General features: G+C 41.2%; 1 protein-coding gene across 4 annotated transcripts in view; it reads right to left on the reverse strand.

The window, feature by feature from the left end:
• Nucleotides 1-1,940: 1,940 nt before the first annotated feature.
• LOC117413138 (stimulator of interferon genes protein) overlaps nucleotides 1,941-22,740 on the reverse strand; it is a 31,274-nt gene continuing 10,474 nt past the window's right edge. Inside the window, exons 1-7 of one of the 4 annotated variants that reach the window (XM_058996648.1) lie at nucleotides 20,959-21,095; nucleotides 16,056-16,279; nucleotides 13,055-13,214; nucleotides 9,626-9,734; nucleotides 6,995-7,236; nucleotides 4,858-5,044; nucleotides 1,942-3,211 (exon numbers count right to left, since the gene is read on the reverse strand). In XM_058996648.1, the coding sequence (XP_058852631.1) occupies nucleotides 3,021-3,211; nucleotides 4,858-5,044; nucleotides 6,995-7,236; nucleotides 9,626-9,734; nucleotides 13,055-13,214; nucleotides 16,056-16,279 (1,113 nt within the window). In that variant the 5' untranslated portion in view covers nucleotides 20,959-21,095 and the 3' untranslated portion in view covers nucleotides 1,942-3,020. Of the gene's footprint in view, nucleotides 3,212-4,857; nucleotides 5,045-6,994; nucleotides 7,237-9,625; nucleotides 9,735-13,054; nucleotides 13,215-16,055; nucleotides 16,280-20,958; nucleotides 21,096-22,740 lie in introns of those variants that run through there. The other 3 variants (XM_034021900.3, XM_034021897.3, XM_058996650.1) reach the window with 3 other exon arrangements.

Genomic DNA, 22,740 nt, shown 5'->3' on the forward strand with positions numbered 1-22,740 from the left:
CACACGCAGTGCTCTTGCCAGTATCATCTGCCCCGTGGAAACATGGACCCCAATGTGATTGAGATCACTTACTTGTAAAAGTATTCCAGGTGCTTGGGGAGGGCATTTGGTGCCTGGTTTACCCCATACAGACTATTGTCTTTCTAAATATTCCTGCAGTCCCTGATTCAATAAGGGGCAAAGCACTCCACGAGAGCAGTGGCCCCCAAAATGTTATCCTTTACTACTAATCCAGAATGACTGGCTGTATGCTTTTCATTTTGCCTCACGCGATGGGTTGGAGCAAGGGTGACTGCCAGGACACTGAATGCTGCTGCATGGCCATGTCTTTTCTGGGATGCAGCTGCTCTGAGATGTACAGCTGTGTAACTAACTCAAAACTCGTTGGTTATACTGACAATTGGAAATGTCTTGTTAAGATCCAACTATCTTTTTGTTTAACTAGTTAAAGCTGTATCTTTACAAACCTGTCAGCCACCTTTTTTACTTTTTCCATCATCCAAAGTTTCAGGTACACCAGAGTATGTGTTAGCAGAACCTACACATTGTTTCACCCAATGACTTGCTGCAGGAATGGTTTGAACTTTTCCAATGACCATGGTGAGAGCCCTCACAATGTTATAGTGTCCTTGAATGAGATCATTACGAGAAACCTTGCCAGGCAATATATTGCTGTAAAATAAATGTTTTTGCAGTATGCAATGAATAAAGAATAAGCTCCCAGACACATTACCAGAGCACTGTTTTTTATCTGGTCATTCTGCTGGTTACTGTAATATCAACAGATACAGTATTGCACTGTGGACCCCAACAGTATTGTAGCTGGTCACTGTGATATCAGCAGATACAGCATTGCACTGTGGACCCCAACAGTATTGTAGCTGGTCACTGTGATATCAACAGATACAGTATTGCACTGTGGACCCCTACAGTATTGTAGCTGGTCACTGTGATATCAACAGATACAGTATTGCACTGGTCACTGTGATATCAGCAGATACAGTATTGCACTGTGGACCCCTACAGTATTGTAGCTGGTCACTGTGATATCAACAGATACAGTATTGCACTGGTCACTGTGATATCAGCAGATACAGTATTGCACTGTGGACCCCTACAGTATTGTAGCTGGTCACTGTGATATCAACAGATACAGTATTGCACTGGTCACTGTGATATCAGCAGATACAGTATTGCACTGTGGACCCCAACAGTATTGTAGCTGGTCACTGTGATATCAGCAGATACAGCATTGCACTGTGGACCCCTACAGTATTGTAGCTGGTCACTGTGATATCAGCAGATACAGCATTGCACTGTGGACCCCTACAGTATTGTAGCTGGTCACTGTGATATCAACAGATACATGGCAAACTAACAGAGAAAATTAAGGATTCGTTTGTACTTTACCAGAATTTTTACATTCTACATAATTGCTCTTATTGAAATCATTCTCATCCATTCATTGTACTTAATACATGCTCATGCTGGACTTTACTCGTAAAAGCAAATATTCTTTATATAAGTTAACTGCTGTTAGTCGAACCCACTCTTACATGTAATTATTTACTGCATTCTCTATTTTTTGCTCTTATTTGAACTTGATCTTTTGCTCCTGATTTTATTGTACTCTACAACTGCTCTTATCTGTAATGTGATATTCTGTAATGTGATAATGTGATTCTGTAACTGTGATATTTTGTAACAATTGTAAGTCGCCCTGGATAAGGGTGTCTGCTAATAAATAAATAAATAAATAAATAAATAAATAAATAAAAAATACAAAAAAATAACAGAGGACACGACCTCGGTGCCCTCATAGCTAGTTACGGTCATGCACCCAGTGACATTTGGACACACACTGGATTAGAACTGGGATTTCTTTTGAGGAAAGAGTTACGTGCAAAACAACATGAAATGTATTATTATAAAGTGATTTAACTGTAGACGTTTGTTGATGCTTCAAGTGCTAATAAGCATTAGTCAGTTTGAGCCTGTTGACTAAGCTGGTATTTCATGTAATTCCCTTTAGTAAGGGTTAAATGGTTACAATGTCATTTTTAGGACCGCTCCTGTACTTTTCCACGACACAGTCATTTCATATTACACAACAACAAGGGCTTATCAAAACATCAAACACGTTGGACTAAATTACTTCCACAAATGATCAAGTATGAGGTGCAGGCCTATGTATGTTAAAACGTTTCATAGAAATCATTTTTTTTCACAGCAGCATTAAAGTTAATAAAGCCACGATCCAAATCACAGCACCCATATAAATCTGTATTGCAAAGGCTAGAAGTATAAAACGAATTAACATTAATGAATAGAACAAAACACTGCAGTGCTATATTCCTAAATTGTTCACTGAATGAAAATATTTCTAAATACTTCATTAACAAATGGTGCAAATAAAGAACAGCCTTTTGTTCCTCAAAATCACAGCAATGGCAATCACAAGGGCTATCGTTTTCTTAAAGGGAAAACTCCCACGTTTTCCTCCCTGGTCAGCGCTAATGGAATTCTATCTCGAGAATCACAGCATGAAGGGGGCAGTGCAATGCCGCACACACGTGAAGCACGTTTCCCTCATGTCAGCGTTCTTCCAGGGTGCCATGCTGTGTTCTTAAATTCTTTGAGGCGATATAAATGTTATCACAAACATTTTCTGGAATTGTTTTTTACATATTTTGAAAACAGCTGATTTTATTTATTTATTAAAAAGAAGTCAAAACAAATAAGAAATAAGAAACATGTTTTCTCATTATTAAAAATACTATAAACTACCACCACCTACACATTCTATCTAAGGCTGAACAAACTGACATGGTAGTGTGGTTACTCAAAAGAGCAGGGCTTCTACATTCAGCCAAGCTACATAAAAACATCCATTCTCAGGTCAGTGTGCAGATTACCAGCTGAAAGGTTGGTCTACGTGACTTGTTAGACCTGAAGCTCTAGGAAGCTGTAATTATTAAACCAGTTTACAGTGTTTTTGTTATCCTTAGTGTTTACTGAGTCTACTGTTGAGACATCAGTGAGCGTGGTGCGTCGTTGCTGATCATTAACGTGGGGTCTCGAGACATGGCCTCGTGCTGGTCAGTCTGCACCTCCGACCCCTCGCTCAGGGAGTACTCCTCCTTCTCCTGCTGCTGGAGGTGCTTCAGAATCACCTTCGAAAGGAAGTGAGGATCCTCCGCGGCCTCTGAGTCTGCAGAAGCAATTCAATTAACTTAAATTCCATTCCATTCAATCATTTCAATTCCATTCCATTCCAATCAATTCAATTCCATTCCATTCCATTCCATTCCATTCCATCCAATTCAATGCCATTCCATTCCATTCCACTTCAATCATTTCAATTCCATTCCATTCAATTCAATTCCATTCCAATCAATTCCACTTCAATCATTTCAATTCCATTCCATTCGATTTGATTAAATTCCAATCAATCCCATTCCATTCAATCATTTCAATTCCATTCCAAACAATTCCATTCCATTTCAATCAATTCCATTCAATAATTTCAATTCCATTCCATTCCAATCATTTCAATTCCATTCAAATCAATTCAATTCCATTCCATTCAATCATTTCAATTCTATTCAATTCCATTCCATTGAAATCAATTCCAATCCATCAATTCAATTCAATTCAATTCAATTCCATTCAAATCAATTCAATCATTTCAAGTCAATTCAAATAAATTCAAATCCATCAATTCAATTCAATTCAAATCAATTAAATTACATTCCATTCCATTTATATTCCAATCAATTCAAATCAATTCCATTCCATTCAATTCAATTCCGACTTGTATTACTATGATGAGTGCCCATATCTCATTTGCAAAGGGCCCAATAAAGCACAGAACCCAACAAACAGTACCAAACAGCTGATACATGTATTACACGCATCACCTCCTGCTGCTGCAGGTCGTACCAGGACCAAGACACAGGTATGTACTAGGTAGGTGTGGTGTATGTAGGGTGTATGTATTAGGTAGGTGGGGTGTATGCACTAGGTATGTAGGTGTATTTACTAGGTACGTAGCGTGTATGTACTATTTACAAGAGAAAATACATTTTCCCCTCTGGGGCCGTGAATCTGAAAAAGCTTTATGAAAACGTTTGTAAGGTCATTTCAGTCATGTTCTCACAGGCATAAAATCAATGTTTATTTTTTATGTGCTGATTTCTGGTTGTTTTCAACCCCTTAGCAGCAATTGCTAGAGGTAACGCTGAAATGACCTGACAACGAGTTGAGTTTTTTACTCTGGAGGGTGTACAGTAACATGTCAGAGGTAATTTGTCATGGACCCTCCCAGTTCTCCAAGGTTCTGAGAAACTGTTACACTGACAGAGCAGGGTGTTGCAGTATCGCTTTAATGTTCAAACTGCAGCCAAACAGCAGAGCAATGCATTGAAGCAAGGGAAACCCTGCATGCAATGATGGGAACCTCTTTTTGTTAAACTTTAACAAATAGTGCTATGACAATAAAGAGCATCTTTTTTCTCATCAAAATCACAGCAAATGCAATTGCTAAGGCTACCGTTCCCTTAAAGGGAATGTCAGTTGCTCCTGATTTGCTAGCTGCTTCCGACTTTTTGCCCTTTCATTTGTGTTGTACTACGTTTCGTCAAAATCATGCCCACTGACTTCTCATTGAAGCTTTGTCTTTCTACATTTCTAAAAGCTGCAGAGTGTTGTGCATATCTCTTGTCTTTTTCACACAAGCTGCCTAGTATATTTGGTAATTTCCTGTGTATTTGGCTTGTTCCCTCCTTCAGCTCCGCCACGCAGTAGTTCTGGTATCTCAGTAGTAGCCCAGTCACCCTGTATTGTAAAACAACCTACCATCATACATAATGAAGCGGTAGCTGTTCCTGCAGTCTCGTGAGTCGTCCAGAATGTCTTTGAGAGTCCTGTAGAACAGCTTGGCCTGTTCCAGACGGTCCTCTGTGCTGAATTCTGCCGACGACTCTTTAGACATCTCATACAAGGACAGCAGGGGTGTGGCAAACTCCAGCACACAGTGATGAGGCTGTGAACACCAAGGCACACTGGGGTTAGGCACACTCCAGCATACAGTGATGAGGCTGTGAACACCAAGACACACTGGGGTTAGTGATGCTCCAGCACACAGTGATGAGGCTGTGAACACCAAGACACACTGGGGTTAATGATGCTCCAGCACACAGTGATGATGCAGTGAACATCAAGACACATTGGGGTTAGTGATGCTCCAGCACACAGTGATGAGCTGTGAACACCAAGACACACTGGGGTTAGGCATGCTCCAGCATACAGTGATGAGGCTGTGAACACCAAGACACACTGGGGTTAGTGATGTTCCAGCACACAGCGATGAGGCTGTGAACACCAAGACACAGTGGGGTTAGTGATGCTCCAGCACACAGTGATGATGCAGTGAACACCAAGACACACTGGGGTTAGGCATGCTCCAGCACACAGTGATGAGGCTGTGAACACCAAGACACATTGGGGTTAGTGATGCTCCCGCACACAGTGATGAGCTGTGAACACCAAGACACACTGGGGTTAGTGATGCTCCAGCACACAGTGATGAGGCTGTGAACACCAAGACACACAGGGGTTAGTGATGCTCCAGCACACGGTGTTCACAGCCTCATCACTGTGTGCTGGAGCATCACTAACCCCTGTGTGTCTTAGTGTTCACAGCCTCATCACTGTGTGCTGGAGCATCACTAACCCCAGTGTGTCTTGGTGTTCACAGCCTCATCACTAAGACACAGCGGGGTTAGTGATGCTCCAGCACACAGTGATGAGGCTGTGAACACCAAGACACACTGGGGTTAGTGATGCTCCAGCACACAGCGATGAGGCTGTGAACACCAAGACACACTAGGGTTAGTGATGCTCCAGCACACAGTGATGAGGCTATGAACACCAAGACGCACTGGGGTTAGTGATGCTCCAGCACACAGTGATGATGCAGTGAACACCAAGACACACTGGGGTTAGGCATGCTCCAGCACACAGCGATGAGGCTGTGAACACCAAGACACACTGGGGTTAGTGATACATCAGACTGTGTTTCCAGAGTAGCCCTGGTTAAAACAACACCATTAGGATATATATGGTGACCACATTACTTTCTGATTTGTGAAAGTTGTAGTTTATTGGCATGTTTCACATGTCCAGTGAAGTAAATGTTTTTCTAAGTTGTGTAAAACCTTTAGTTATTTAGTATAACTTTCTCCAGTTCAAGGTGTTGTTGCTATGGTTTTAAAATGAATTTTCTAACCAGACAGCACATTGCAGCCTTCTTGTTTTGAGCCTGAAAGGACAGGAAACCCTCTTTATGAAAGCAGACAGCACATTGTATGCAGCCTTCCTGTTTCATTTTTCACTTTGTACAGTGCTCTGGGAAGGGCCTATATAAAAACAATTTGCATTGTATTGTATTGTATTTTATGCACTCTCTCCTACACCGAGACATATGACAGATTTAAAAACACAGAACCACTGAGGAGGGACATGTTGCCTCTTTTCACAAGCAAATACTTAAGTGAAATACACATGAATAAAACAATTGTGTGCCAAATGACACAACATTACCTAGGGGTACCACAGTGAAAGCTGAATAGAAATGGAAAGTGAAGTGTGAGGTTTCAGAGGGCTGGGAGTGCACTTATTTTGACATATAGATTATATAAATTTTACATATAGATTATATTAATGTTACATTAATAAATAGTTCCAAGCAGTTTTCAAATATAGTGCTCAAACAGCAGTGTTACAAAACTGTACGTACAAATAGAGCACCACAAATGATCACATGCATGATTTATTAATATTTTCTAGTGTCCACTAGTTGACTATTTTTACCTTGCATGTTCCACGCTGGCAAATAAATAGCAGCACTGGCTTCAACATAAGGAAGGACGGGCCAGTGACAATGATGAAAATGCTTTAACAGGACCGGGATATGCTGTGTTTGTATACGTACCCTTTTAGCATCATCATAAACCACATAGATGCTGTGCTTGTAGACTCTTTTTTTAACACCAGCCCGGTCAATCACAATGTCTGGAAGATTGTCTAGGAATTCTATGTTAGAATCTTCCTCTTCCAGCTTGTCTGGGATTGTGCAGCTCAGGGGCATTAGAATGTGGAGCTTCCATGTATCCTTACACTTTAGAACAAAATTCCCTTTTTTGTCACAGAAAGTCTGGATGGAGTCCTTCAGTCCTGCAACATAATAAAAACTCATCAGAAGGACCCCTTTGAACACAGTTATCTGTGTTATCTGCTCTTCTATTTCAGAATTAGGGTTCCCAGTTTAAAATGTGTTAAAACACGTCTGAACAGAAAAACCTCCATCTTGGTCTATAACATAAAACACAGGCACAGTAAGATGCTTGTCTATGAAAAGTTGTATTATGCACAGAACATGTCTTAATGTCTACAGAGCTAACAAAACAAATCCAGTGTACCTACTGTGAATTACTTTCATTTTGTAGGTCTAACATAAATTAATATTTTATAACAATTGTATTACATTTTTCATAAGTCACTAATAAAATGCTTCACTTTTTATTATTATTATTATTATTATTATTATTATTATTATTATTATTATTATTATTATTATTATTATTATACATTTAGTGTGCCCAATTACTTTACCCCAGATGTTCTCCCAATTTGGAAGCTTCCTGTTTGACACCCAGGAACTCGAGAGCAGATGTCAGTGAGCTACCAACCACTGGAAGACAAAGGCCAGCCCTGCAGGTGTCTGCTTTTGAGCTCACCCTGCACACCACACAGCAATGCCTTTACCAGGGGAGACCATTGGGGACCCCTGCACTCCCCTGACTTTACGACTCACCCTGCACACCACACAGCAATGCCTTTACCAGGGGAGACCATTGGGGACCCCTGCGTTCCCCTGACTTTACGACTCACCCTGCACACCACATAGCAATGCCTTTACCAGGGGACACCATTGGGGACCCCTGCGCTCCCCTGACTGTAAGACTCACCCTGCACACCACACAGCAATGCCTTTACCAGGGGAGACCATTGGGGACCCCTGCGTTCCCCTGACTTTACGACTCACCCTGCACACCACATAGCAATGCCTTTACCAGGGGAGACCATTGGGGACCCCTGCACTCCCCTGACTGTACGACTCACCCTGCACACCACACAGCAATGCCTTTACCAGGGAAGACCATCGGGGACCCCTGCGCTCCCCTGACTTTACGACTCACCCTGCACACCACACAGCAATGCCTTTACCAGGGGAGACCATTGGGGACCCCTGCGCTCCCCTGACTGTACGACTCACCCTGCACACCACACAGCAATGCCTTTACCAGGGAAGACCATCGGGGACCCCTGCACTCCCGACTGCATGACTCACCCTGCATACCATGCGGCCAGACCTTACCAGGTGAGCCACCCAGGGCCTAATGCTGCACTTTTCTTTGCATCCCTGCTTTACAGGAATTACATAAGGAACACAGACCATTGAAAAACATGTTACTGAGAGTTCTGGGAGAATCAGAAGAACTCCAGCTCCCTTTCAATTATCAATATCTGGTTTCCCATTAAATCACTGTGTTCATGTCATTTCTTCCCCTCTAAAACTGTCATTTTGTATCAGACTTTCCATTTACTAACTCACAAGTGGCAGCTGCAGAGGAGGCTGATGGTCATGCTTTATTTTAAGGGCTGTTTGTTTAGTTTATTAACTGTTAACAAACATTGTTAATTTTTAGCTAAGGGTTTGGGTTAGGGTTAGGGCTAGGTTTAATAAAAACCTGATTTAATTTGCTAAACATTACTATGGTAACAATTTGAACTGATTTAAAGTATATGATCGACTGGGTATTGATCATCCATAGGGCTCTGGTGTTTGATTGATCATCCATAGGGCTCTGATGTTTGCACTTTTAGCTAGCCTATTATATATTATTAACCAACAGTTAACAGAAAATAAATAATGTACATTATCATGTTTATTAGCGGTTTGTTAACAGTTAATAAACACAACAAATGGCCCTTAAAATAAAGCGTGACCAGGTTGATATAATAAATAGATAGCAATTAATAGTGTGTAAGCATGGTAATTATAGTGTGTAAACATGGTAATTATAGTGTGTAAGCATGGTCATTAATAGTGTGTAAGCATGGTAATTAATAGTGTGTGAGCATGGTAATTATAGTGTGTAAGCATGGTCATTAAAAGTGTGTAAGCATGGACATTAATAGTGTGTAAGTATGGTAATTATAGTGTGTAAACATGGTAATTATAGTGTGTAAGCATGGTAATTAATAGTGTGTAAGCATGGTAATTAATAGTTTGTAAACATGGTAATTACAGTGTGTAAGCATGCTAATTAATCGTTTGTAAGCATGGTAATTATAGTGTGTAAGCATGGTAATTATAATGTGTAAGCATGGTAATTAATAGTGTGTAAGCATGGTAATTACAGTGTGTAAGCATGGTAATTAATAATGTGTAAGCATGGTAATTAATGAATGAAACAGGAACAATGAGGAATGATTGAAATAACAGATATTAAACAGGAAGGTAATGAAATGTAGATCGAAGGAAATAAAACATACTTACTTGGCAGAACCAGTTTTAAATATCCTATGTAAAAAGACCAGGCCAAGCCATGAGCAACATTCATCTTTCTGTTCTCACAGATTTCCGAGATTTCCACTGCCAGTGGGCCCTAAACATGAAGAAACAGCATTAGAAGCCATTGACAAGCTGGGATACTGTGTGCTCCCCACACAGACACTGACACTGTGTGTATTGTATTTACTCATTAGAAGCCATTGACAAGCTGGGATACTGTGTGCTCCCCACACAGACACTGACACTGTGTGTATTGCATTTACTCATTAGAAGCCATTGACAAGCTGGGATACTGTGTGCTCCCCACACAGACACTGACACTGTGTGTATTGTTTTTACTCATTAGAAGCCATTGACAAGCTGGGATACTGTGTGCTCCCCACACAGACATTGACACTGTCACTGTGTGTATTGTATTTACTCATTGCAAGAAACAACGTTAGGATAGCGATGAGTGTGCAACACAAACCCATAAAACTAGGGGAATTGAGCCATGTTCTACCTGGACACTGCAGCACAGACTGGGGAAGTGTGGTCTCCCCGGCACCCACATGTGTAAGAGCTGGGGTCTGCATCCACTACTGAGGAGTGTACACATAAATCAATGAAACAGATAGCAGTGTCTTGTTGAGCAGGGATGAGAAGTCATTCATTTCCAAGGGGAGTGGGAATAGCAATAGCAGCAGCACATAATCACACTGCAATGTAGCGCTGTGACAGACTGCACTGTCCCACTGTAACACTGTGACAGACTGCACTTTGACAGACTGTACTGTCCCACTGTGACAGACTGCACGGTGACAGACTGCACTGTCCCACTGTAACACTGTGACAGACTGCACTGTCCCACTGTGACAGACTGCACTGTGACAGACTGCACTGTCCCACTGTAACACTGTGACAGACTGCACTGTCCCACTGTGACAGGCTGCACTGTGACAGACTGCACTGTCCCACTGTGACAGACTGCACTGTGACAGACTGCACTGTCCCACTGTAACAGACTGCATGTTGACAGACTGCACTGTCCCACTGTCCCACTGTGACAGACTGCACTGTGACAGACTGCACTGTCCCACTGTCCCATTGTGACAGACTGCACTGTCCCTCTGTAGCACTGTGACAAACTGCACTGTCATTGTTTTGTAGTGGCTTGGCAGGGATGAGGTTAAAACCCCCTTATTTCTACATGAAAACCCCCTGGCTCGCTCCATTCCATGTGGCTGTAACAGGGGAAATGAGGCCTTGATAGGTTGGCAAATTCATCAATATGGGAAATGCAAAGCAAAGCAGCAATAAAGACAAGTACAAGCACAGTAAATGACAGGGACGTTTGGTATGCTGGTTAACCATGGTAAAGCAGTCTGTACCTGAAAATAATGTGCATATACTGACATACAACATAACCAGAGAAAATGATTGAAATATTATATTCAGGACCTACATTTCATTCCTCAGAGAGAAGCTGACAATGTTCCAGCTACAGAGCAGTTTTTATGAATAACAGTTATAGGCCTCATATCCCATTAGGAATAACAGTTATAGAGCCGTGAGCGTGGGCCTCATATCCCATTAGGAATAACAGTTATAGAGCCGTGAGCGTGGGCCTCATATCCCATTAGGAATAACAGTTATAGAGCCGTGAGCGTGGGCATCATATCCCATTAGAAATAACAGTTATAGAGCCGTGAGAGTGGGCCTCATATCCCATGAATAACAGTTATAGAGCCGTGAGCGTGGGCCTCATATCCCATTAGGAATAACAGTTATAGAGCCGTGAGCGTGGGCCTCATATCCCATTAGAAATAACAGTTATAGAGCCGTGAGCGTGGCCTCATATCCCATTAGAAATAACAGTTATAGAGCCGTGAGCGTGGGCCTCATATCCCATTAGGAATAACAGTTATAGAGCCGTGAGCGTGGGCCTCATATCCCATTAGGAATAACAGTTATAGAGCCGTGAGCGTGGGCCTCATATCCCATTAGGAATAACAGTTATAGAGCCGTGAGCGTGGGCCTCATATCCCATGAATAACAGTTATAGAGCCGTGAGCGTGGGCCTCATATCCCATTAGGAATAACAGTTATAAAGCCGTGAGCGTGGGCCTCATATCCCATTAGGAATAACAGTTATAGAGCAGTGAGCGTGGGCCTCATATCCCATGAATAACAGTTATAGAGCCGTGAGCGTGGGCATCATATCCCATTAGAAATAACAGTTATAGAGCCGTGAGCGTGGGCCTCATATCCCATTAGGAATAACAGTTATAGAGCCGTGAGCGTGGGCCTCATATCCCATTAGGAATAACAGTTATAGAGCCGTGAGCGTGGGCCTCATATCCCATGAATAACAGTTATAGAGCCGTGAGCGAGGGCCTCATATCCCATTAGGAATAACAGTTATGGAGCCGTGAGCGTGGGCCTCATATCCCATTAGGAATAACAGTTATAGAGCCGTGAGCGTGGGCCTCATATCCCATTAGGAATAACAGTTATAGAGCCGTGAGCGTGGGCCTCATATCCCATGAATAACAGTTATAGAGCCGTGAGCGAGGGCCTCATATCCCATTAGAAATAACAGTTATAGAGCCGTGAGCGTGGGCCTCATATCCCATGAATAACAGTTATAGAGCCGTGAGCGAGGGCCTCATATCCCATTAGAAATAACAGTTATAGAGCCGTGAGCGTGGGCCTCATATCCCATGAATAACAGTTATAGAGCCGTGAGCGTGGGCCTCATATCCCATTAGGAATAACAGTTATAGAGCCGTGAGCGTGAGCCTCATATCCCATGAATAACAGTTATAGAGCCGTGAGCATGGGCCTCATATCCCATTAGGAATAACAGTTATAGAGCCGTGAGCGTGGGCCTCATATCCCATGAATAACAGTTATAGAGCCGTGAGCGAGGGCCTCATATCCCATTAGGAATAACAGTTACAGAGCCGTGAGCGTGGGCCTCATATCCCATTAGGAATAACAGTTATAGAGCCGTGAGCATGGGCCTCATATCCCATTAGGAATAACAGTTATAGAGCCGTGAGCGTGGGCCTCATATCCCATGAATAACAGTTATAGAGCCGTGAGCGTGGGCCTCATATCCCATTAGGAATAACAGTTATAGAGCCGTGAGCGTGGGCCTCATATCCCATGAATAACAGTTATAGAGCCGTGAGCGTGGGCCTCATATCCCATTAGGAATAACAGTTATAGAGCCGTGAGCGTGGGCCTCATATCCCATGAATAACAGTTATAGAGCCGTGAGCGTAGGCCTCATATCTCATTAGGAGGCCATGATACAGGTTCTGACACACCCACTATGTGCCTTAGGACAGGGACAGGGAATCCTGACGAACAGACTGACTTGATCAGTGCAGAAGAGTCCCCAAATCAATAGATGATTAAATTACTCACCGAAAGTTGTGATCCTGTGAATAGCATGACACAGGCGCATGCTGTGAGAATACGAGTACAATCTTCAGATTTGAAGGAGACAAAACACAGAAAGACTGCAAGACAGACATTTTTCCAATTGAAACATGCCTTCAAAGCTTTCATTAAACTGCTTCTGTACCTGCAAAGGGGTTACACGACGTAGGGTTATTCATTTTATTTACAGGAAGCAATATTATTATGTTATATTTGTGATATCATTTATTTGTCACTGGACCTATCACAACACAATAGTGTACAATGTTATGAACATTTCTAGTAGTCCAAAGAGTAGGCAATTATTAAACTAATTGTATCTTACAAAACAATTCCTTATATCTGACTGTGACAGAGACAGAATGATTCTTGGTGATAAATCTCCCTCTCAACCTGTGAGGACGCTGTGTAAAGGGAACAGAGTGCCCTGGACTGGATGGCCACACAATTCATTCCCAGGGCTAGGTGGAAGTTGGCCACCTAGAAAGGGGGTGGAGCTACAGTACACCAAGTCATCGCCCCAGAAGGGAAGCAATGTGGAAACCTTGGATTGGAGGAGAAATGGCTGCACTCATTAACCAAACGTAACCGTGAGTGTTTTGTTTGTTTCGTCTAACTGTTGTATTTCTTATTTGTTAGACGGTGTCACGAATAAATCTAAAACCTGTCTTCACTTGTACAAGGTGCGATCACCTTTTTTGAGTGAAGGTGTATGCGGCAGTTTCTTTGATAGAAACAGTTTCATTTATTTGAAGTCTTCCCACTGATGATGGGAATGAGAATGTAGAGATGGAAGCTCTGCTAACAAGATTTAAGTTTTTGCAGGTATCAGGCTTTTAAAGACACACCTGTGGTGGCTTTGACAAACTCACTGAGAGCAGAAACTGACCCAAGATGGTGACAGCTACTGGAAGCAGGCTGATCTTTGGGATGCAAATTGAACATCTGTGAACCTGCATGTGTGTTAAAATGTTGTAATAAATGTACTGGTTTTAAAGAATATAAAGCCAGCTGAAATACACACTGTTCATACAAAAAGTTACAATATGCTATGTCTTAACATATAGTTATGCTACAGCATTCTATATTCCTGTTTATTCTATTATAACAGTACAAATATTATTGTATCTTTGTAAGTCTAAGTAAAAAGGGAGCTAGGTTGGGGTCACACTGACCAAAAAAACACCTGTGAAATGAGCTAAGCTTATACTTGTCTGAGCTACTGGTGCCAAGGTTTATAACCTTGAGGAGAAAAGCAGAAACGAGAATCTCATTTAATTAACTTAAATGTTCACAGTCAAGTTTATTATTTAGCTTGATCTGAAAGTAGTCTTTAAGCTAAACACAGGTATTCTAGAATAATTCAAACAGAATATAAGTCTAAATGTTTTATTTTAACAGAAGAACTGTTAAGTTTGGAACTAAGAGAATATAGTGCAGAAATTAACTTAAAGTAAAAACTTCAGTCAAAGCAGAATGGTACCAGTCTGTGTCAGGCACATAGTAGGTTTGCTAAAGAGAAGGTGATTAATCTTGGTAACCTTTGCTTGCTTACAGTACCAGACAGAGTTTTAATGTTTGGGGGGTTTGGAATCCAAGGTTTATATGATAAGTAATCTATTACATAGAAGAAATACCTTCTGGTACAGGAAAGGGGAGTCAGTGGTGAACTATACAGACTCATTAAATCATAGGAACTAATGAAGACCTGATATCTTCCATCAATGATGGATGACCTTGATAGAGAAGCAGGTGGTTCAGAACTTGCCTGAACAGGACTTTTGTAAAAGAAACAGAGAGAGGTCACTTTTAGTTTAAAGCACTAAATGGCTACAATGAGACTGTTATATTTTGATTATGTTCCTGATAGACTGAATTTAAGTGAGAATGCTTGGATATATAGTTGCCTGCCTTGAAGTTTGAGCCTTCTACCAGCCTCTATCCAATATATTTTAGTTAATTGTTAAACCACATCTATGCATGTAACAAAGCCAACCAAATTAGGGCAATGTTTTTTTATGTCAAAAGGGACATCTATATATTTTTTGACTTAGGATTGGGATAATTACACTGAAACATATTATATATTAAATAATCACATCTTTCTATGTATTGTTATATACTTGCACTGTATTCACATGTATGCTGTGTTCAGGAACCCTATGGTACTAAGAAAAAACACAAGTTCAAAAGTTCACCTTACATATTTTGGAGATGAAGTAAAGGTGGACTAGGGGATGATGGCCAATTAATCTTATGAAGGGAGTTACCGGGTGTTTTAAAAATGTTATTAACTCGAAGGACAGGAGCTATTAATGCTGATTAATGTTCAAAACTTAATTGACGACTCAGAAATGCACAAATAAAATAAAGATGAAGAGGGTATTCCGTTGCAGTGGTCACATCCTCACCCCTATCGTTCCAGACTGAGCCCAGAACATGTTAATATTTTGGTGCTTCTCCAAAGTAATTTGGAATAAAAAAGCAACATTATTTTGCTGAGCCTGTGTGAGCTGGAGTGAACACTACTTCCAGTTAGGTAGTGCCTGATAGAACTGTAGTACCAGTGTGTTGTATTTGTTTTAAAACTTTAAATTAAAGTTATTTTTCTTGTTAAAAAATGACTTGACTTGAGTGTATTTCTTTAAATAGCCATTTAAAAACTGATTTAAAAAATCTGACATTATACCGCGGTACGAAGATAACCGTGGTATATTTTTTGACGGTTACCAAACCGTCAAAATTTGATACCGTGACATCCCTAATTGCAACAACATCCAAGGACAACACTGGACAAAAGCCTCTGACCACTGTAGTCGACTAGTTTGGGTAAAATCCCAAAAAGGACAAGGACTAAACTAGACCCACAGACTAGGACTAGGGTAAAATCCCCAAAAGTTGACTGTGTCAAAGAGAACCCAGAACTTTAACCCTTCCGTGGTTCATTCTTATCAGCACTATGTTAATAAAAGGCACACACACTTACCTTGGTCTGAACTGATGGACTATTTCCTCTGACAAGTGACAAACACCTTTTAAAATTCCACAAAATGAAAAGATAAATCCAGAAACTGCAAAACAATGAACAAGATCATCAGTTCGAACAATCCAAGCAAAAAACGAAAGCAAAATCCCAAAGAAGATCGCACAGTTTCTTGCCAGCAGCCCGCGGGGTTGAGGGATCTCTGGGTTGTCTGGGTGGACTTGCATCTGAAAGAGGAATGAAAAACTCATGAGTAAGAGGAACAGCCACTGCTGTACTACACACCCCCCCTGGTCACCTGTGTGCAAGGCTCTACACACCCCTCTGGTCACCTGTGTGCAAGGCTCTACACACCCCTCTGGTCACCTGTGTGGAAGGCTCTACACATCCCCCTGGTCACCTGTGTGCAAGGCTCTACACCCCCCACTGATCACCTGTGTGCAAGGCTCTACACACCCCCCTGGTCACCTGTGTGCAAGGCTCTACACACCCCCCTGGTCACCTGTGTGCAAGGCTCTACACCCCCCACTGATCACCTGTGTGCAAGGCTCTACACACCCCCCTGGTCACCTGTGTGCAAGGCTCTACACCCCCCCCCCCCGATCACCTGTGTGCAAGGCTCTACACACCCCCCTGATCACCTGTGTGCAAGGCTCTACACACCCCCCTGATCACCTGTGTGCAAGGCTCTACACCCCCCACTGATCACCTGTGTGCAAGGCTCTACACACCCCCCTGGTCACCTGTGTGCAAGGCTCTACACACCCCCCTGATCACCTGTGTGCATAAAAAAAATATGCGGTGGGGTTGCCCGCATCAGACTGACAGACGTGCGTCCCAGTGACGCAGACAACTGCAACCCTGAGAGTCCTGGCAAGTCATGCATGCATAAAGGACACTGGTTCCCACGCCCCCCAGAGCCTTAGCTAGGGGCATTTCTTCTACACTGTATTTGAAAAATAAATGCATCTCTTTATAAAAGCTAACAAGGACATGGTCATTTGGATAATTTGGCACTGTGGCAGAGTGAGTGTAAATAATTGGTATTTTTTTTTGTTTGTGTTTTGGTGGTGGTTAGCAGGAATGGGGTTAATTAATGTGAAAATGCTACTCCTTAATAGAATAATTGGTGCTGATTGGGAGTAGACACATCCTATAAAAGGAGAGCCCAGGTTCCATTAGGGAGAGAGGAGTTGGAGAGTTTTTGAACCTGTGTTGTATTTGTATATTTTTTCTTTCTGTGTTCAGTGAAGGTGAATGCCCAGCCTGACAACATTTTTGTGTTTTGTTAACCTTTTATTTTGGCCCTTGTGCCCTTTTGTTTGTGTTATTTTTGTTTATTAAAGTGCTCTTTAGCGCTTAAACTGCAGCTTCCCTGTGTGGGAGTCTCTTTCCCTGCTGGTAACACCTGGACCCACAGCGCTATCCTGTCACAGCGCTTAAACTGCAGCTTCCCTGTGTGGGAGTCTCCTTCCCTGCTGGTAACACCTGGACCCACAGCGCTATCCTGTCACAGACACCCACACCTTTTTGGTCATGAGGCCATTGTGTATTATCTATTGTAAGTTTTTCATGTGCTTTTTTATAACCCTAATAAAAGTTTCCCAGTATCATTTTGCACTTTCCCCATGCCTTACTATTGTTAGACTATGCACTTAGCATACCGTTACCTGCCATGCTTTTGAATATGCTTTACCATACCTCTGACCATTATAATGGTTATCTGTGCTTTAGCATGCTTCTATTATGCTTTATTACACTTTGCTTTCCTTTTCTAAGGGGGACTTTTAGAAGGGAAGTCATGATATCTATTTTGGTTAAAAGGGTGTCACTTCAGTGTGCCATGACTTGCAAGGTTAAGTTCGGAGACTTTTTAAACAAACGCAATTGGAAAACATGGCTATTTGTATTTAAATTGAATATTAATATCATCGAGTACTTTGGCAATGCTGAGTTGTATTCAGTGGATCATGAATTATAATTATCAATGAGTACTGTGGCAAAGCTGAGTTGTATTCAATGGATCAGGAATTATAATTTGCTAAAACCCTGTAAAAGGACAAGCAGAGGGGCCGTTGCTGTCAATAATTGAAATAAAAAGCTGTAGCTGTAATTAAACTAGAATATATACATGCAGATGTTGCATATATTACTGTAAACCACATCACGCATACAACGGTCACAGAGAGGCTGTAGGAAAGGAAGACCCATTTCCTAAGTACATGATGAATCATACAAAAGAAGAAGTTGATAACCAAAGTACATTTTTCCCAGACTTCCCCTTCTCTAATAAAACCTGAGCAGGCACATATGTAAGCGCTTTGAGATGTGCAGGTCTGCACATGATAAGGCACTCCATAAATTAAACTTGTTGTTGTTGCCCTGGGGCTGCCAAGCCCGCATCGCCCAGGCCTGCCGAGCCGCATTGCCTCGGGAGACCAGTTCACCATCGCCCGGGGAGGCCAGTTCACCGTTGCCCAGGGAGGCCAGTTCACCATCGCCGGGGGAGGCCAGTTCACCGTTGCCCGTCACACAGTCACACTGGGCAGAAGCGTTGCATTTTATTACTACAATGCATAGAAGGAAACCCTAACTAAAGCTGATACTAGTGCTGCAACGATTATTCGAATTGATCGATTACTCGCCAATTTTGCCGTCACATGAATATTTTTTATCATCGATTCATCGACACTCCCCGCCCCCCCCCCCCCCTGTGAACACAGAGACAGTAGGATTAACATTCGTTTATTTATATAAGGCAAATGTTTCCCGTAAATTTATCAACACGGGCTAGACTCCCCACGTCTTTTTTTGTTTTATTTCATGTCCCCACTTCTATTTTTTACACTAGGATCAAATTTGTTTTCTTCCTGCAGATGGAAACACTGGCATGGTGACTTGCTCTGTATGCATACAGTCAATGGTTTATCATAACAGCACGACCATTCTGCTTGTACACCTAAAAAGAAAGCACTCCTTTGCATTAATAAATGAAACAGAAGCCGAAACATAAATAATACTTTATTATGAAAATAAAACATTTTAATTTATGATCTGGTCATTTATTATTATATTTGAAAAAAATAAATAAATAAATAAATAATCAGACTTTGAATCTGCATCACTAAATATAAGAATGGCCAAATGAAAGGTAGGCCAATTATGTAATTAATACATTAAGTTGTGTCAGTTCAGCTAACATTGTACCAGTTAAAGGCCTAATATTACGAAAATATAATGTCAATTGCTTACTTATCAGGCTCCCCACTTGTGTTATGCCTCGTTACTTTGAAATGTTTATATAACTATCCCGATGCGTCCATCTCAAAACGCTTGGTGACTCGCAACTTAAGCGATTTATATTTTTGCAACAAAGCCCCTTCGCTGAATGTGACTGACTTGAAGATACCAAATATATTTCATGTCTTTAGTTTCCTCAACAAATAATTATTAAAAGGACTATTATGATTTGAAAACAAACAGGTTATTTGTTTAAAGTACATCCCGCTGTGAAATGTAATCGAAACGTTAGACCATTTTTGTTTTGATTTAAAGTAAAGAAAATTACTTTTTTTTCATACCATTCCATTGTTAGAAAAAACATTTATAAAAAAGCAATAATTAACTTATAGTTGCTTTTTGTCTGATGAAGTGGTCAACTTAAATAGTTTCTTCTTGTAAAATGATAAAGTTTCTTTGTGCTATTATTATTTGTTTATTTAGCAGACGCCTTTATCCAAGGCAGCTTACAGAGACTAGGGTGTGTGAACTATGCATCAGCTGCAGAGTCACTTACAAATACGTCTCACCCGAAAGACGGAGCACAAGGAGGTTAAGTGACTTGCTCAGGGTCACACAATGAGTCAGTGGCTGAGGTGGGATTTGAACCGGGGACCTCCTGGTTGCAAGCCCGTTTCTTTAACTACTGGAACACACAGCCTCCTCCTATGTTTCAATTGTCTCAATGCATTAGATAGCTGCCCTCATTTGACCTTGGCAGTTTATCAGAAGGACACCACGCGGAGTATTCCTTATTAAATACTTTATTTTAGATACTTTAGAAATTGTACAGTATTTTTTGTTGCTGAAATAGAAAAGCAAAAGAAGTCCAATTATCTCGAGATATTTATTGCACTGGGTACATAAAAATCTGTAAAAACGGTTCAACCTGCTAACTATTGAGAGATGTGTTGGTATTTATCCAAATAATCGATTAATTGAAACAATAATCGATAGATTAATCGATTGCATTAACAATCGTTTCATGCAGCACTAGTCCTAACAGGACCTTCCTCAGAGAGAAAGCGCTGTAAGCAGGACTTTAGACCTCAGGTAGGCTGAGGAAGCTGAAGTGAAGTGTGATTACATACTGTACTGTCAGGGCATTTAATACGTGTGTGCAGTGTAGGTATACATAAACATATACAAATACAGTCGTCAAAAGCTTACATTCCTCAGTGTATGGAAATTTCCCTACAGTGGGGTATGTAAACTTTTGAAGACAGCTGTACACACACACCTGGAGCCACTGTCCCTCACTTTTTCTTTTGCTTTTAACATGTGAAACAATAAAGTATATTTTAGCTTTTAATAACGAGGGTGGCCCCTTTTTCATTGCTAAGCTTCGTGATTATGCTACACCACAGAGTTCCTTACATGCACAGAAACCATTTTTTCACATTTTATTTTTGCAGTTTTATAATGAATTCATACCGCTGATTTCATTTTTTAAGAAAAAAAAAACAAAACATGACAGATGTTCTTTAACCATCCAGCTGTCACTCGCTGAAGCTGATTTTACAGGAAATCTACAGATTCTAGTTACTGACGCTTCGTAGATCAAAAGTTTATTTCAACAGGCATACGTAACACCGGTAAAAAATATTAAAATGAGGACGTAGCCTACCTGGTGCGTTAGGCAGCACTGAGTGTTTTTGAGAACGTACCAGGTACGTCCAATAGCGAGGTGTTAAACGTTTCACTAAATTAGTGGCGCTCTGCAGCCTCTGTGTACAGGATATATTTAAAGTCTCCTTCCAGGATTTGTACAGCTAATAAAAAAACTAGTTTACATATCCCAAAACAAACGCCAATGTTCCGTTTTACTCAGAAAGTGGCTGGGAAGCTGCATCATTTTAAGCTTTAAATCGGCATTTTGGTAAACAGGAAGCCTGCTTCAGTGGTTGCTATGGCACTCCTCCCGTTGCTATATGACGTACGCATGGGAGGGGAAGTGGAACAGAAGCAGCATGGCTAATTCACCCGTCCAACCATAGAGCCCTTACACTAATGCAAATGAATACCAAAAACTAACATCAATTAACAAAGGGGTTTGCATTTTACATCATGAGTACAGAGCCTTACACTAATGCAAATGAATACCAAAAACTAACATCAATTAACAAAGGAGTTTGCATTTTACATCAGCGCAGTATTTCCAATACAATTCTATTTATACTGACTGTGCATTATAAAAAGAACGGTGGTTGTTACCTTCAGTTTCAGTTTCATTTTCTGATGTTCTTGCGGAGGAAGTACATATTATTAAGAGGGAAGGGTGTAATAAAATAAACAGTGCCTGGTGCTGTGTAATAGCTGGACTTTGCCCCTTGAGATACAGCAAGTCTTTTGCAATCATCACTTCAGTCAAAAAAAAATGTTAAGCAACCACACCTTTAAGACATGTAAGGACATGTGATAGTCCATATTAATATTTGGGATGTACAGACACAACTCTTTCCTTCCCTCCTTTTCTTTGTTATTTTTTAGTCACGCCAGTGACAGCAACATACTGGCAGTGCTTCAATACTTGAGTGTGACTCTGATGGGGCAGCAGATGGCAGGCACAGTCAACTTATACATGTGGGAACAGATTCATCCAAATAAGAATGTGATGATCCTAAGCACAGACCTCTCCTCCTCCTAATTTAACAGTGGGCAGACCCTAAAATTAACATGGAGGATTAAGAAAGACACAGATCTATATTTTATTGGCCTTAAGTTCAGATAAAGGTAAAAATTGCTAGTTATATTAAAGTGTATCTTGCAGGTCAAACACACCAATACATTTCTGTATAGATTTCATCAATAGAAATAAAATAGTTTTTATGCGATTAAAAAATATTAATGGACAAGTACAACGCAGTTAGAAGCAGTTTGAAAGCAGGTTGACAGTTGCAGAAGCTACACTAAACTAAAAAAAAAAAAAAACCCAAAAAAACCATGGTCTTCAAGCCAGTAATCTGTGACAACTGCATGATGTGGGAAATCTGAGAAAACCCAACAGAGCTCAACCAAGTTTGTGTAAAGTGCTGCACGATCCAGGACTTGCTTCAATGAGTAAGTCTGCTAGAAAAGGAGCTGGAGGAAATGAGACAGCAACAGGAGCTTGAGGAGCTGACACACCCACAATTCATGGAAGTCTGAACTCCTAGCAGACTGAAAGCCACCAGGGAGATGGAAGAGAGTCGAAACAGCTGGGTTCAGATTGGCAGAAGGAGGGAAAAAAAGAAACTTCGTCAAACACAACCACCAGAAATCCAGACAGCCAACAAATTTGAGCCACTTCAACATTTAGATGACCAAAACCAACATCAAGAGAATGAAAGAAACAACACCCAGGACCCTATAAACAGTGCTGGCCAGGCAGCAAAAAGAAGGGAGGTCATGATTGTTGGGGACTCCATAC

This window comes from Acipenser ruthenus, chromosome 23 (genome assembly GCF_902713425.1).
Source record: "Acipenser ruthenus chromosome 23, fAciRut3.2 maternal haplotype, whole genome shotgun sequence".
In the NCBI taxonomy this organism is placed as follows: domain Eukaryota; kingdom Metazoa; phylum Chordata; class Actinopteri; order Acipenseriformes; family Acipenseridae; genus Acipenser; species Acipenser ruthenus.